General features: G+C 42.0%; 1 protein-coding gene across 7 annotated transcripts in view; it reads right to left on the bottom strand.

Moving 5' to 3' along the window:
- LOC133542400 (gephyrin-like) overlaps window positions 1-17,605 on the bottom strand; it is an 80,781-nt gene that overhangs the window by 23,842 nt on the left and 39,334 nt on the right. For 4 of the 7 annotated variants that reach the window (XM_061886472.1, XM_061886473.1, XM_061886474.1 and 1 more), the window contains 3 exons: window positions 13,075-13,212; window positions 9,018-9,060; window positions 8,643-8,942 (listed from right to left, as the gene is read on the bottom strand). In XM_061886472.1, the coding sequence (XP_061742456.1) occupies window positions 8,643-8,942; window positions 9,018-9,060; window positions 13,075-13,212 (481 nt within the window). The remainder of the gene's footprint in view (window positions 1-8,642; window positions 8,943-9,017; window positions 9,061-13,074; window positions 13,213-17,605) is intronic. The other 3 variants (XM_061886475.1, XM_061886476.1, XM_061886478.1) reach the window with 1 other exon arrangement.

Below are 17,605 nucleotides of genomic sequence, written 5' to 3'. Positions count from 1 at the left end.
AACATCACACATGCATGCATACAACATGACACATCACACATGCATGCATACAACATGATACATCACACGTGCATGCATACAACATGACACATCACACGTGCATGCATACAACATGACACATCACACGTGCATGCATACAACATGATACATCACACGTGCATGCATACAACATGATACATCACACATGGATGCATACAACATGATACATCACACATGCATGCATACAACATGATATATCACACATGCATGCATACAACATGACACATCACACATGCATTCATACGATATGATACATCACACATGCATGCATACAACATGACACATCACACATGCATGCATACAACATGATACATCACACATGCATGCATACAACATGACACATCACACATGCATGCATACAACATGACACATCACACATGCATGCATACAACATGATACATCACACATGCATGCATACAACATGATACATCACACATGCATGCATACAACATGATACATCACACATGCATGCATACAACATGATACATCACACATGCATGCATACAACATGATACATCACACATGCATGCATACAACATGATACATCACACATGCATGCATACAACATGACACATCACACATGCATGCATACAACATGATACATCACACATGCATGCATACAACATGATACATCACACATGCATGCATACAACATGATACATCACACATGCATGCATACAACATGATACATCACACATGCATGCATACAACATGACATATCACACATGCATGCATACAACATGACACATCACACATGCATGCATACAACATGACACATCACACATGCATGCATACAACATGACACATCACACATGCATGCATACAACATGATACATCACACATGCATGCATACAACATGATACATCACACATGCATGCATACAACATGACACATCACACATGCATGCATACAACATGATACATCACACATGCATGCATACAACATGATACATCACACATGCATGCATACAACATGATACATCACACATGCATGCATACAACATGATACATCACACATGCATGCATACAACATGATACATCACACATGCATGCATACAACATGATACATCACACATGCATGCATACAAAATGATACATCACACGTGCATGCATACAACATGATACATCACACATGCATGCATACAACATGACACATCACACATGCATGCATACAACATGACACATCACACATGCATGCATACAACATGATACATCACACATGCATGCATACAAAATGACACATCACACATGCATGCATACAACATGATACATCACACATGCATGCATACAACATGACACATCACACATGCATGCATACAACATGATACATCACACATGCATGCATACAACATCACACATGGATGCATACAACATGACACATCACACATGCATGCATACAACATCACACATGCATGCATACAACATGACACATCACACATGCATGCATACAACATGATACATCACACGTGCATGCATACAACATGACACATCACACGTGCATGCATACAACATGACACATCACACGTGCATGCATACAACATGATACATCACACGTGCATGCATACAACATGATACATCACACATGGATGCATACAACATGATACATCACACATGCATGCATACAACATGATATATCACACATGCATGCATACAACATGACACATCACACATGCATTCATACGATATGATACATCACACATGCATGCATACAACATGACACATCACACATGCATGCATACAACATGATACATCACACATGCATGCATACAACATGACACATCACACATGCATGCATACAACATGACACATCACACATGCATGCATACAACATGATACATCACACATGCATGCATACAACATGATACATCACACATGCATGCATACAACATGATACATCACACATGCATGCATACAACATGATACATCACACATGCATGCATACAACATGATACATCACACATGCATGCATACAACATGATACATCACACATGCATGCATACAACATGACACATCACACATGCATGCATACAACATGATACATCACACATGCATGCATACAACATGATACATCACACATGCATGCATACAACATGATACATCACACATGCATGCATACAACATGATACATCACACATGCATGCATACAACATGACATATCACACATGCATGCATACAACATGACACATCACACATGCATGCATACAACATGACACATCACACATGCATGCATACAACATGACACATCACACATGCATGCATACAACATGATACATCACACATGCATGCATACAACATGATACATCACACATGCATGCATACAACATGACACATCACACATGCATGCATACAACATGATACATCACACATGCATGCATACAACATGATACATCACACATGCATGCATACAACATGATACATCACACATGCATGCATACAACATGATACATCACACATGCATGCATACAACATGATATATCACACATGCATGCATACAACATGATACATCACACATGCATGCATACAACATGACACATCACACATGCATGCATACAGCATGATACATCACACGTGCATGCATACAACATGATACATCACACGTGCATGCATACAACATGACACATCACACATGCATGCATACAACATGACACATCACACATGCATGCATACAACATGACACATCACACATGCATGCATACAACATGATATATCACACATGCATGCATACAACATGATACATCACACATGCATGCATACAACATGATATATCACACATGCATGCATACAACATGATACATCACACATGCATGCATACAACATGACACATCACACATGCATGCATACAACATGATACATCACACGTGCATGCATACAACATGATACATCACACATGCATGCATACAAAATGATACATCACACATGCATGCATACAAAATGATACATCACACATGCATGCATACAACATGACACATCACACATGCATGCATACAACATGATATATCACACATGTATGCATACAACATGATACATCACACATGCATGCATACAACATGATATATCACACATGCATGCATACAACACGATACATCACACATGCATGCATACAACATGACACATCACACATGCATGCATACAACATGATACATCACACGTGCATGCATACAACATGATACATCACACATGCATGCATACAACATGATACATCACACATGCATGCATACAACATGACACACCACACATGCATGCATACAACATGATACATCACACATGCATGCATACAACATGACACATCACACATGCATGCATACAACATGATACATCACACATGCATGCATACAACATTATACATCACAAATTGCAGTTTTTCTATTCAACATGTTGGAAAAGGAGTAGGAAAAAGCAGAGCTTATTTAATCCTACACCTTTTCCTTTACTTAGCAGTTGCTAACACTTTTGTTCACTCCCTGTTCTCAATATATTCACAATACACACCATAAGTAATAATGACAATAAATAATAATTGGTGAAGTAAATTATATTTCATAAGGTGAGATGAGTAAGATGACGTAGAAAAATGTATGGATGGATGACATAAATTGAGAACGTTTATCATGGTTCTTCTGCTTTGCAAACACTAAGTTAGAAGAGTTTGTTGAAGTGGATCATATTAGTACATTGTTGGAGTTACTGATCCATTGCATCAATTAATTCCACATGCAGATATACTGAAAGTCTTAAGTGTTGTACGCATGTACAAATGTTTTAAATGACATGTTCCTCTCAGATTATATTTCTCCTCTTTTGTTGAGAAGAATTGTTGTACATTCTTGGCTTGCAGGTTATAGTTCCGTTTGTACATAATTTTAGCAGTTTGCAAATTCACTGTTGTTGAATTTCTGTGTTTTCGATTCAATAAATAAAAGGTTTGTATGTTCTCTATATCCAACATGATGTATTATTCTAACTGATATTTTTTTCCAACACCGTTATTGAATGAAGTGCACTTTGGTTATTATTTCCCATATTTCTGCACAATAACTCCGATATGTAACAATAGTGAGCAGTATCGACTTGAAGAAGAGAATGACCCCTGTGGAGCCCATCAAGATCCAGGCCCGGGAGGTGGCAGTACAAGTACCCGGGAGTCCACTTGAACAGCAGACTGGACTGGAAGGACAACAGCAAAGCTGTGTCCAAAAGGACATGAGCAGTAGAGATACGCAGATAGGCAATTATATCATCCGCAACCGCATCACTAAAGTCGTCATCCACCCGAACATTTTATCAGAACCGCAACCACCCGCCCGTTGTTATATATCCGGAGTCGGCGACCTTTACCACTAAAAGAGCTAGTTTGACTTGTGCCACAAAGTAAAGAAGGCAATGGGAGCCGCTAACGTTCTCGCAAATATCCGATGGTGCTCACTCAGATAACAGGAAAAAGGGCATGCTCTGAAGCCATTGCCTTTGACACCTTCAACAACATGTACGAACTGTTTGCCAGTCCAGCAACATGCAGTTTCCGCAAACACACGTACAAGATTGAAGGGCATACTGGGTGATACAGAGTACACTAATGGTTGTGATATAAACAATTTTAACACTCTCACTAATATGCGCCACGCTGTGAAGCCACACCAAACACATTTCGGGAGAACATCCTCACAGTAACACAACATAAACGCAACACAACAAATATCCAGAATCCTTTGCATCCATGACAATTCCAGAATATACTTTACACCCCCGCGACCCCAACCCCGCCCACCTTACCGACGGGTTGCGGGGTTTGCTGCTAGTGGGGTGTATAATATAGTCAGAAATTGTCATGGATGCAAAGGATTCTGGGTATTTGTTGTGTTGCGTTTATGTTGTGTTATTGTGAGGATGTTCTCCCGAAATGTGTTTGGTGTGGCTTCACAGTGTGGTGCATATTAGTAAGGGTGTTAAAATTATTTATATCACAACCATTAGTGTATTTTGTATCACCCAGTATGACTCTCAGTCGTGTGCGTCTGTCAGTGGAAGCCACACACAACATATTGCTGGACTTGCAAGCAAATTGTACATGTTGTAGAAGGCGGCAAAGTCAAAGGCTTCATAGGGTGTGCTATAACTGGGTGGTTGCCGGCAGTCATTCTTCAGAATGTTTACGTCAACTAATGTCTTCTTCGCTTTGTGACACGGGTCCAAAATGGCTCTTTGAATGGTAAACGTTAGTGATCTCTGATCCATGTATATCATATATTTCCAAATGGTTCAACCGCCACCCGCCCGAATCTATTTAAAATCTATTTTTTCGTCATGTCACCCGCCCAACTCCGCGGATAAGACCGCAAACCGCGCATCTCTAATGAGCAGACTCTTTTTCCTGAGGAAGCTTAGGTCCTTTAATGTGTGCAGCAAGATCTGTTGTGGCCAGTGCCCTGTACTTTATCAGTCTGTTGTGGCCAGTGCCCTGTACTTTATCAGTCTGTTGTGGCCAGTGCCCTGTACTTTATCAGTCTGTTGTGGCCAGTGCCCTGTACTTTATCAGTCTGTTGTGGCCAGTGCCCTGTACTTTATCAGTCTGTTGTGGCCAGTGTCCTGTACTTTGCACTGCTTTGTTGGGGCAGCAGCACCAACAGAAGGGACTTCAACCGCATTGAAAAACTGATCCGGAAAGCCGGCCAAACTATTGGCACGCACTTGGAGGCGTTTGTGTCAGTGATGGACAGGAGGACAAAGTCAAGTGTTTGTGTCAGTGAGGGACAGGAGGACAAAGTAAAGTGTTTGTGTCAGTGAGGGACAGGAGGACAAAGTCAAGTGTTTGTGTCAGTGAGGGACAGGAGGACAAAGTCAAGTGTTTGTGTCAGTGAGGGACAGGAGGACAAAGTCAAGTGTTTGTGTCAGTGAGGGACAGGAGGACAAAGTCAAGTGTTTGTGTCAGTGAGGGACAGGAGGACAAAGTCAAGTGTTTGTGTCAGTGAGGGACAGGAGGACAAAGTCAAGTGTTTGTGTCAGTGAGGGACAGGAGGACAAAGTCAAGTGTTTGTGTCAGTGAGGGACAGGAGGACAAAGTCAAGTGTTTGTGTCAGTGAGGGACAGGAGGACAAAGTCAAGTGTTTGTGTCAGTGAGGGACAGGAGGACAAAGTCAAGTGTTTGTGTCAGTGAGGGACAGGAGGACAAAGTCAAGTGATTGTGTCAGTGAGGGACAGGAGGACAAAGTCAAGTGTTTGTGTCAGTGAGGGACAGGAGGACAAAGTCAAGTGTTTGTGTCAGTGATGGACAGGAGGACAAAGTCAAGTGTTTGTGTCAGTGAGGGACAGGAGGACAAAGTCAAGTGTTTGTGTCAGTGAGGGACAGGAGGACAAAGTCAAGTGTTTGTGTCAGTGAGGGACAGGAGGACAAAGTCAAGTGTTTGTGTCAGTCAGGGACAGGAGGACAAAGTCAAGTGTTTGTGTCAGTGAGGGACAGGAGGACAAAGTCAAGTGTTTGTGTCAGTGAGGGACAGGAGGACAAAGTCAAGTGTTTGTGTCAGTGAGGGACAGGAGGACAAAGTCAAGTGTTTGTGTCAGTGAGGGACAGGAGGACAAAGTCAAGTATTTGTGTTAATGAGGTACAGGAGGACAAAGTCAAGTGTTTGTGTCAGTGAGGGACAGGAGGACAAAGTCAAGTGTTTGTGTCAGTGAGAGACAGGAGGACAAAGTAAAGTGTTTGTGTCAGTGAGGGACAGGAGGACAAAGTCAAGTGTTTGTGTCAGTGAGGGACAGGAGGACAAAGTCAAGTGTTTGTGTCAGTGAGGGACAGGAGGACAAAGTCAAGTGTTTGTGTCAGTGAGGGACAGGAAGACAAAGTGTTTGTGTTAGTGAGGGACAGGAGGACAAAGTCAAGTGTTTGTGTCAGTGAGGGACAGGAGGACAAAGTCAAGTGTTTGTGTCAGTGAGGGACAGGAGGACAAAGTCAAGTGTTTGTGTCAGTGAGGGACAGGAGGACAAAGTCAAGTGTTTGTGTCAGTGAGGGACAGGAAGACAAAGTGTTTGTGTTAGTGAGGGACAGGAGGACAAAGTGTTTGTGTCAGTGAGGGACAGGAGGACAAAGTGTTTGTGTCAGTGAGGGACAGGAGGACAAAGTCAAGTGTTTGTGTCAGTGAGGGACAGGAGGACAAAGTCAAGTGTTTGTGTCAGTGAGGGACAGGAGGACAAAGTCAAGTGTTTGTGTCAGTGAGGGACAGGAAGACAAAGTGTTTGTGTTAGTGAGGGACAGGAGGACAAAGTGTTTGTGTCAGTGAGGGACAGGAGGACAAAGTGTTTGTGTCAGTGAGGGACAGGAGGACAAAGTCAAGTGTTTGTGTCAGTGAGGGACAGGAGGACAAAGTCAAGTGTTTGTGTCAGTGAGGGACAGGAGGACAAAGTCAAGTGTTTGTGTCAGTGAGGGACAGGAAGACAAAGTGTTTGTGTTAGTGAGGGACAGGAGGACAAAGTGTTTGTGTCAGTGAGGGACAGGAGGACAAAGTGTTTGTGTCAGTGAGGGACAGGAGGACAAAGTCAAGTGTTTGTGTCAGTGAGGGACAGGAGGACAAAGTCAAGTGTTTGTGTCAGTGAGGGACAGGAGGACAAAGTCAAGTGTTTGTGTCAGTGAGGGACAGGAGGACAAAGTCAAGTGTTTGTGTCAGTGAGGGACAGGAGGACAAAGTCAAGTGTTTGTGTCAGTGAGGGACAGGAGGACAAAGTCAAGTGATTGTGTCAGTGAGGGACAGGAGGACAAAGTCAAGTGTTTGTGTCAGTGAGGGACAGGATGACAAAGTCAAGTGTTTGTGTCAGTGATGGACAGGAGGACAAAGTCAAGTGTTTGTGTCAGTGAGGGACAGGAGGACAAAGTCAAGTGTTTGTGTCAGTGAGGGACAGGAGGACAAAGTGTTTTAAAAAAAAAACATGTTGAGAATGGATGGGAAGGATGTCAAATGAAGATGATGGAGCTTTTGTATACATTTTCTTGTGATGAAAGGTAAAACAACAGCATGCATAAAACATTGGTGGTTATTTTCTGTTCCTGTTTGGTAAACACACAGAGATGATGTGTAATAAGCTACAGCTTCTGGCTATTCCAGTTCAGACTAGATGTATATAAAAAGGTCTTCTCTTTAGCCGTCAGGACCAGCGAGGCCTTCTGTGCTTGTCTAACATAACCAGGAATCATCATCATAATTAAAGTCATTTTTAATGGACTTTCCCTAAATATGTAACATTATTCACATTCTCTTCATGTCATGGGAGGCTCCTTCCAGTGCTGTTGTTTCTACTTTGACTTTGTATCCAATCAGAATTCAGCTAGCTTATGTTGCCATGCTGTTGCAAATCTGCCTGCAGAATCAACAATGTGTGTGCACATACAGTTGATAGATCAGTGCCATAGCCAATCAGATCAACAGTTGTGGTCAGTCAGGCCTTCTAGCTGGCCTCACGCCGTGATTGGATACTCACTGATATTTTTCCCGCCCTAACCATGTGCTGACATAAATGATGGTATCTTGAGAGGTGATTATTGAGGTCACAGGTGGGAAACACTCTTCCCGCCACTGGCCAAATGTTTCAAAAAGGTCTGAAGAAATGAAGCTTGAAACCTACCTCTTACAGCGTAGCCATCTTTAACAGAGGCTGGAAATGGAGGAAGGTTGTCTTTGGCATAGATGTCCTGAGCGAGCACTCGACCCATACCGTCTAGAGACAAGAGGGCGGCCATTGTTGAACACTTCTCTTCAAGAAGACTGATTGTCAGCACACACTCACCTCGGTAGTTAATGACTTCAATCCCAAGAATAGGAGTCATCTCTAGAACAGTGATGAAGGCTTTGTCCATGGATGTCAGAGGAAACGGGGACATGCGATGACGTCGCGCCACCTTGCTGATGTCCACCGCACTGTGACCTGACACATGTCACAGTGACACTTGGCAGCGGAACGACACGCTCGCTGAAAGTCGGAATGCTAAACAAGACTTACTGGCTCTGAGAATGTTCTCGTTACTGCCACACCGGGACTGAACCTGAAGAGGGACACGGGTTGTCAAAGTGAGTATCAACACGTCCATCCGACTGTCCAAGGAGGCGGGTGTCTACCTCGCTAAAAGCCAAACTGAAAGTTGCTTCCACATTTACTTGTGACTTTGGCGAGAGATAAAAGAAGGAGTGATTCATAGTACAGGATCTATGAACCTTGGTGGATTAATGTTGCGTCTTCTATGAAATGTTATACTCTTATTTGATTTTCTTGGATGTTTCTTTTAAATACAACATTTTTAATCAGTCCAACAGAAAAAAAACACAACACAATTCCGATCCAAAGGCGGCTCAGCAACATTGGAAAAAGCAATCGAGAGAGTCATTGAGGACACACAAACTATCCAAAGTAGTCAAAGAAAAATGGAAAATATCAACAACAGCATCCATGCCAAGAAGAATTAAAAATCCTTCATTTACCTTACTATCACTGCCGTTTATAAAGAATTGAAAAAATAACTAAACAATCCCATAAGATTGACAACACATTGTGTGCAATATTTACCACAAAGAGGAAAGTCCTCATATTTTAGGTTCATTTGATACTTGAAACACATTTAAATAATGGATCCCATATTCCAATAAATGACTCATTATTATCTCCACTAAACACTGTTTTTTCTACTGATATCATCTTCATAGCTTGTGTATACCAGTCAGTGTGTATTATGTGTGTGTATACCAGTCAGTGTGTATTGTGTGTGTGTGTATACCAGTCAGTGTGTATTGTGTGTGTGTGTATACCGGTCAGTGTGTATTATGTGTGTGTATACCAGTCAGTGTGTATTATGTGTGTGTATACCAGTCAGTGTGTATTGTGTGTGTGTGTGTGTATACCAGTCAGTGTGTATTATGTGTGTGTATACCGGTCAGTGTGTATTATGTGTGTGTATACCAGTCAGTGTGTATTATGTGTGTGTATACCAGTCAGTGTGTATTATGTGTGTGTATACCAGTCAGTGTGTATTATGTGTGTGTATACCAGTCAGTGTGTATTATGTGTGTGTATACCAGTCAGTGTGTATTGTGTGTGTGTATACCAGTCAGTGTGTATTGTGTGTGTGTGTATACCGGTCAGTGTGTATTATGTGTGTGTATACCAGTCAGTGTGTATTATGTGTGTGTATACCAGTCAGTGTGTATTGTGTGTGTGTGTGTGTATACCAGTCAGTGTGTATTATGTGTGTGTATACCGGTCAGTGTGTATTATGTGTGTGTATACCAGTCAGTGTGTATTATGTGTGTGTATACCAGTCAGTGTGTATTATGTGTGTGTATACCAGTCAGTGTGTATTATGTGTGTGTATACCAGTCAGTGTGTATTATGTGTGTGTATACCAGTCAGTGTGTATTATGTGTGTATACCAGTCAGTGTGTATTATGTGTGTGTATACCAGTCAGTGTGTATTAGAATAGAATAGAATAGAGTTTTTATTGTCATTATTGCAATGAACAGGTTCAAAGAACAACGAAATTGGAGCAGCTCCTCCTAAGGTGCATATACAATATGGTAGTATAAATTTAAAAAAATAAATAAAATAAATAAATAAATAAAAAATAAATTAAAAAAAAAAGATAGAGATGACAGATGTATCCATGTATACATACATAAAACATTATTTCACATTGTAGTCCAAAAAAATAGAAAAACATTTAAACATGACACATGAGGACATGATGGACATATGGACACTCAGTGCCTGTTTAGTGCTACTATGGCTCTTGGGTAAAAGCTATTTTTTAGTCTATTGGTGCTCGCTTTTAGCACCCTGTAGCGTCTGCCTGAGGGTAGCAGTTCCAGGTGGCTGTGCCCGGGGTGGAATGGGTCTTTCAGGATGCTCTGTGCTTTCCTGAGACAGCGGGAGCTGTACAGGTCAGCCAGGGAGGGGAGGGGGCATCCGATTAACTTCTGGGCGGTCTTTATGACTCTCTGGAGCGCCGTTCTCTCTGCGGCCATGCAGCTGCTGAAGCACACGCAGATGCAGTAGGTCAGGATGCTCTCAATGGAGCACCGGTAGAAGGACACCAGCAGTTCCTGTGAGAGGTGGTTGTTCCTGAGTATTCTCAGGAAGTGCAGTCTCTGGTGTGCCTTCTTGATGGTAGCCGTGGTGTTGGTGCTCCAGGATAGGTCGTTGGCCAGGTGGACTCCCAGGGAGCGGAAGTCGGAGACCCTCTCCACACAGTCACCACTGATGATCAGGGGCAGGATGTCCGTTTTTTTCCTCCTGAAGTCTATGACCAGCTCCTTGGTCTTGGAGGTGTTCAGGGCCAGGTTGTTGACTTTGCACCAATCCGACAGCTTCTCCACCTCATCCCGATATGCAGCCTCGTCTCCCTCCGAGATGAGCCCAACTACGGTGGTGTCATCCGCAAATTTGATGATGGAGTTGCTGGAGTGGGCAGGTGTGCAGTCGTATGTGTAGATGGAGTAGAGAAGGGGGCTCAGCACGCAGCCTTGTGGAGAGCCGGTACTGAGGTGCAGGCTTGATGACATGTGGCGACCCAACTGCACCCTCTGGGGGCGCTTGGATAAGAAGTCCTTAATCCACATGCAGATGGAGTTCGAGAGACCCAGGTCTGACAGTTTGGACACCAGTCTATCAGGAATAATGGTGTTAAATGCCGAGCTATAATCCACAAAAAGCAGCCGCACGTAGCTTCCCCCCGTCTCCAGGTGACCCAGGGAGGAGTGTAGGGCTGTGGCGATGGCGTCCTCTGTGGACCTGTTGGCTCTGTAGGCAAACTGGTGTGGGTCGAGCTCGGGAGGGAGGACTGAGGTGATATGGGTCCGTACCAGCTTCTCGAAGCACTTCATAGCTATAGGTGTAAGTGCAACTGGACGGTAGTCATATTATGTGTGTGTATACCAGTCAGTGTGTATTATGTGTGTGTATACCGGTCAGTGTGTATTATGTGTGTGTATACCGGTCAGTGTGTATTATGTGTGTGTATACCGGTCAGTGTGTATTATGTGTGTGTATACCAGTCAATGTGTATTATGTGTGTGTATACCAGTCAGTGTGTATTATGTGTGTGTATACCAGTCAGTGTGTATTATGTGTGTGTATACCAGTCAGTGTGTATTATGTGTGTGTATACCAGTCAGTGTGTATTATGTGTGTGTATACCAGTCAGTGTGTATTATGTGTGTGTACCAGTCAGTGTGTATTATGTGTGTGTATACCAGTCAGTGTGTATTATGTGTGTGTGTACCAGTCAGTGTGTATTATGTGTGTGTATACCAGTCAATGTGTATTATGTGTGTGTATACCAGTCAGTGTGTATTATGTGTGTATACCAGTCAGTATGTACTGCATTATGTGTGTATACCAGTCAGTATGTACTGCATTATGTGTGTATACCAGTCAGTATGTACTGCATTATGTGTGTATACCAGTCAGTATGTACTGCATTATGTGTGTATACCAGTCAGTATGTACTGCATTATGTGTGTATACCAGTCAGTCTGTACTGCATTATGTGTGTATACCAGTCAGAATGGGTTGGACTATCAACATCTATCCATGTTTTAAATATCACCATTTTTGTTGTGATGCATAATGAAAAAAATGCCTTTGTAGTCTTGGCTGAGACGTTACTAAATGGGTGCAGATCAGCAGGAGTACTAGTTCACATTTAGGAATGTGATTGACTGCATTAGGGTGGCACCAAAAATAACTGTTTTGAATTTTGCATCAGACCTTGGTTAGGCTAGAAAACAAGTGAGGTAAAATATTCAGCTCATTTCTGACACTCTTCTCAAAACGGTTATTTTCTTCAAGACAAGTTCTCCGACCTGGACGCAATCATGTTCTAAACGTGTTACTTCCAACACACTTGGACCCGCTGTTGACCTCCCATCTTGTCCAGCCAGCCATGGGCCGTGGGAGGCGAGTCAGAGGCCAGACTACAGTCAAGTGTGCTTGGAACTGTGGCTCCATGCTGACTGGGTAACACACACCTGTGCTCGGCCAACAGGAAAGGTGTGCATGTGTGCCTACCTTGGGAGTCGGGCATGATGCAGTGGAGAGGCGTGAAGTCGCCTGAGTGGCCCGGGGTGACTCAGAAGGGGTGGAACTCAAAGAGGCAGAATCTCGAGGAAGCACCTGAACACCTCGAGAAATGATGGAGTCCGGAATCTACAGGTTAAGACAGCGTAAACATTAAGATCATCCATAAGTTCTTCTTTGAAGCACAACTATGTCCAAGTCTAACTGGAATTGGATTTTTCAACACAAACATTGTTTTATACAGTCTTTATAGCTGATATATATTTATTAGGGATGCACCGATTAATCGGTAACCGAATATATTCGGCCAAATATGGCAAAAAAAGCCACATTTGGCCTTCGGTGGAATGAGTTAAAAACAAGGCCGAATAGTGGCGTGTGACGCAATTTTTGGACGCGGTGACGCAATCAACCAACGTGCGGTGACATTGGGATATGTTGTGTACCTGTATAAGTGTATGAGGTTACAAGCACACACTTAATTGAGATTTAGTGGGTTCTCTCTTTACATTATTAGCCTGTTGTGTAGGCTACCTGTATAAGTGTATGAGGTTACAAGCACACACTTATTGAGATTTAGTGGGGCCTCTGTTTACATTATTAGCCTGTTGTGTAGGCTACCTGTATAAGTGTATGAGGTTACAAGCACACACTTATTGAGATTTAGTGGGGCCTCTGTTTACATTATTAGCCTGTTGTGTAGGCTACCTGTATAAGTGTATGAGGTTACAAGCACACACTTATTGAGATTTACTTGAGCCTTCTGTTTACATTATTAGCCTGTTGTGTAGGCTACCTGTATAAGTGTATGAGGTTACAAGCACACACTTAATTGAGATTTAGTGGGTTCTCTGTTTACATTATTAGCCTGTTGTGTAGGCTACCTGTATAAGTGTATGAGGTTACAAGCACACACTTATTGAGATTTAGTGGGGCCTCTGTTTACATTAGCCTGTTGTGTAGGCTACCTGTATAAGTGTATGAGGTTACAAGCACACACTTAATTGAGATTTAGTGGGGCCTCTGTTTACATTATTAGCCTGTTGTGTAGGCTACCTGTATAAGTGTATGAGGTTACAAGCACACACTTATTGAGATTTAGTGGGGCCTCTGTTTACATTATTAGCCTGTTGTGTAGGCTACCTGTATAAGTGTATGAGGTTACAAGCACACACTTAATTGAGATTTACTTGAGCCTTCTGTTTACATTATTAGCATATCTACTGTGGCTAAGCAGACTTTTGCCAAAAGGACAATAATTCATTTGTTGTGGGTTTATCCACTTTAATGCACTTTATTTTTTTTTTGGAATGCATGTTTTGTTTGAAGGCCTAATATAAATGAAAAACTTTGTGCTTTTTTTGAAAAGCAAAGGCTACTGGAATATTAAAAAAAGGTCAATATTCAATAAAAATTACTTTATTTGAAAAACATGTCTAAATATTTATTCTAGGCTACTTATGCAACATAAAACAAAAATGTGAAAAACTGCATTCATTCGGTATTCGGCCAAGCGTTTAAGTTTTATTCGGCTTCGGCCACAAATTATCATTTCGGTGCATCCCTAATATATATATATATATTTTTTTTTTCTACCGCTTATTCCCTTTGGAGTCGCACGGGGGGCGCTGGAGCCTATCTCAGCGACAATTGGGCGGAAGGCTGAGTACACCCTGGACAAGCACCTTCTCATCACAGGGCCAACACAGATAGACAGACAACATTCACACTCATATTCACACACTAGGGACCATTTAGTGTTGCCAATCAACATATCCCCAGGTGCACGTCTTTATATATATATATATACACACAAAAAATATAATAAAAATTCAAACGACAACACAAAAAGTCAACACAGTCACGCGTAACAACCTGCTCACAGAACTGTGTGGATATAATAAAAAAAAAAGTCACATGATCATAAAAAATACAAAATGACACCTATTTAAATCCGTTAGTGTCAGACGGTTTGGTTATGTTTGCGTTTTCCTGTGTTTAAAATCACTTCCTGTCAGAGTGCTCTTGTTTTGTCAGTGTTTCCTGGTTGGTGATCTTGTTTTGCAGTACCTTTACTTTCTGTTCCATGTCCTGTCAGCACACCTATTCCCCTTTAGTTAGTTCTACTTAGTTCCACCTGGGTCCGTCCTTCAAAATGCATGATTATCCATGTTTGGAGCTGCTTGATATTTCTGATTGGTTACAAAACGTTAAGGCAGTTGTTACAAAAGTAAACAAAGCAAGAGTTCAACTTTCACATCCTCTTAATAACTAATGAGAGTAATGATATATCCATAGGCACCAGCGCCCCCCGCAACCCCAAAGGGAATAAGCGGTAGAAAATGGATGGATAATCATATCCATTGTGTACATATATACATGTATGTATGTATGGGCTATATATGTTCTTACTTTTGCTACATTTTTTTGAGCCCAAGTCAAGAAGTTGGACACCACCCGGATAAGATAACCAGTAGGCAACTCCTACTCTTCAATGATAGTCATTGGTTAAAGCGGGGGTCTGTTTAGCACCGCCCTAGTGGCTCCTTGGAGCGTTTTGAAAAATGGAAAAAGATAAGGTAAAAATATATTTGCTCTTTTAATATGGTTTGTGTAGGAGGACAAACGTGACACAAACCTTCCTAATTGTTAGAAATCCCACTGTTTGTATCAAACATGCTTCACTGATGAGAGGATTTGGCCAGCGCCGTTTTGTCCTACTCATTTCGGCTGTCCTTGAACTCACCATAGTTTGTTTACATGTACAACTTTCTCCGACGCTGCCACAGAAAGACGTGTTTTATGCTACTCCTTTGTATCATTATGTCCAACAAACATTTTATGCTGTGCGTGAATGCACAAAAGTGAACTTTGTCGATGTTGTTGACTTGAGTGGAGTGATAATAATGTATGCTAACATGCTATTTAGGCTAGCTGTATGTACATATTGCGTTATTACGCCTTGTTCGTAGCTATATTTGAGTTAATTTAATTTATTTTACGTATGTCCTCTGTGTATTTCATTTATATTTGCATGTCTCATGACACATTATCTGTATGTGACATTGGCTGCATTTCTGATTGTGTGCCATGTTGTTCCAGACCACAGCAAACGTTGCCCAGCTTGCAAAGATTGTTGTAAATCCAATATAATTGATTGCCAATTCCTGGAACATGGGCACACTCATCTTTACCTTTGGCAGTTTTAAGCCAGTCATTTCTAGGAGTTAGCTTAGTCTTTGTGACACTTACAGTGGTGGTCAAAAGTGTACGTACACGTGTAAGAACATGAACAGGCTGTCTTGACTTTCCAATCATTTATACAACTTTTTTTTTTTTTTTGTGATGTAGTGATAGGAGCACATACTTTTTGGTCACAAAAACCATTCATGAAGTTTGCTTCTTTTATGAATTTATTATGGCTCTACTGAAAATGTGCTGGGTCACAAGTATACATACAGCAATGTTCATATTTGCTTACATGTCCCTTGGCAAGTTTACCTGCAATAAGGCGCTTTTGGTAGCCATCCACAAACTTCTGTGCACATTTTTCACCACTAAATTGCTGCAGTTCAGCCAAAATTGTGACATGGACTTGTTTCTTCAGCATTGAGCACACGTTTAAGTCAGGACTTTGGGAAGGCGATTTTAAAACCTTCTGATTTAGCCATTCCTTTACCACTTTTGAGGTGTGTTTGGGGTCATTGTCCTGTTGGAACACCCAACTGCGCCCAAGACCCAACCTCCCCCCTGATGATTTTAGCTTGTCCTGAACAATTTGGAGCTCATCCTCCTTTTTCATTGTCCCATTTAAAGCAGCAGTTCCATTGGCAGCAAAACAGGCCCAAAGCATAATACTACCACCACCATACTTGAAGGTAGACATGGTGTTCCTGGGATTAAAGGCCTCACTTTTTTTCCTCCAAACATATTGCTGGGTATTTTGGCCAAACAGGTCCATTTTAGTTTTATCTGACCACAGAACTTTCCTCCAGAAGGTCTCATCTTTGTCCAGGTGATCAGCAGCAAACCTTAGAGGAGCCTTAAGGTGTGGCTTGTGGAGCAAGGACGTCCTTCTAGCATGGTAGCCTCTCAGTCCACGGCCATGCTTGACTGGACACTGACACCCGTGTTCCAGCAGCTTCCAATTCATTGCAGACCTGCTTTTTGCTGCTTCTCGCTTGACTCTTGATCATCCTAACAACTTTCTCACAGCAACAGGTGATAGCTTGCATTTTCTTCCTGATCATGGCAGTGACAAAACTGTGCCATGCACTTTATACTTACCAACAATTGTCTGCACACTTGCTCTTGGGACCTTAAGCTGATTTGAAATGGCTCCAAGTGACTTTCCTAACTTTTTGAAGTCAATTATTTTTTTCAGATCTGTGCTGAGTTCCTTTGACTTTCCCATTGTGGTGTTTGTAAGCCAGTCTAATGACTGCATCACAGGAGCCCTGCTTAAATGTGCTCAGACAAGTCAACAATCATAATCACTCACATGAAGTTAAGAGGCCATGAA

This window comes from Nerophis ophidion, linkage group LG24, assembly GCF_033978795.1.
Source record: "Nerophis ophidion isolate RoL-2023_Sa linkage group LG24, RoL_Noph_v1.0, whole genome shotgun sequence".
NCBI lineage: Eukaryota > Metazoa > Chordata > Actinopteri > Syngnathiformes > Syngnathidae > Nerophis > Nerophis ophidion.
This window is presented reverse-complemented; position numbering and strand designations above follow the sequence as displayed.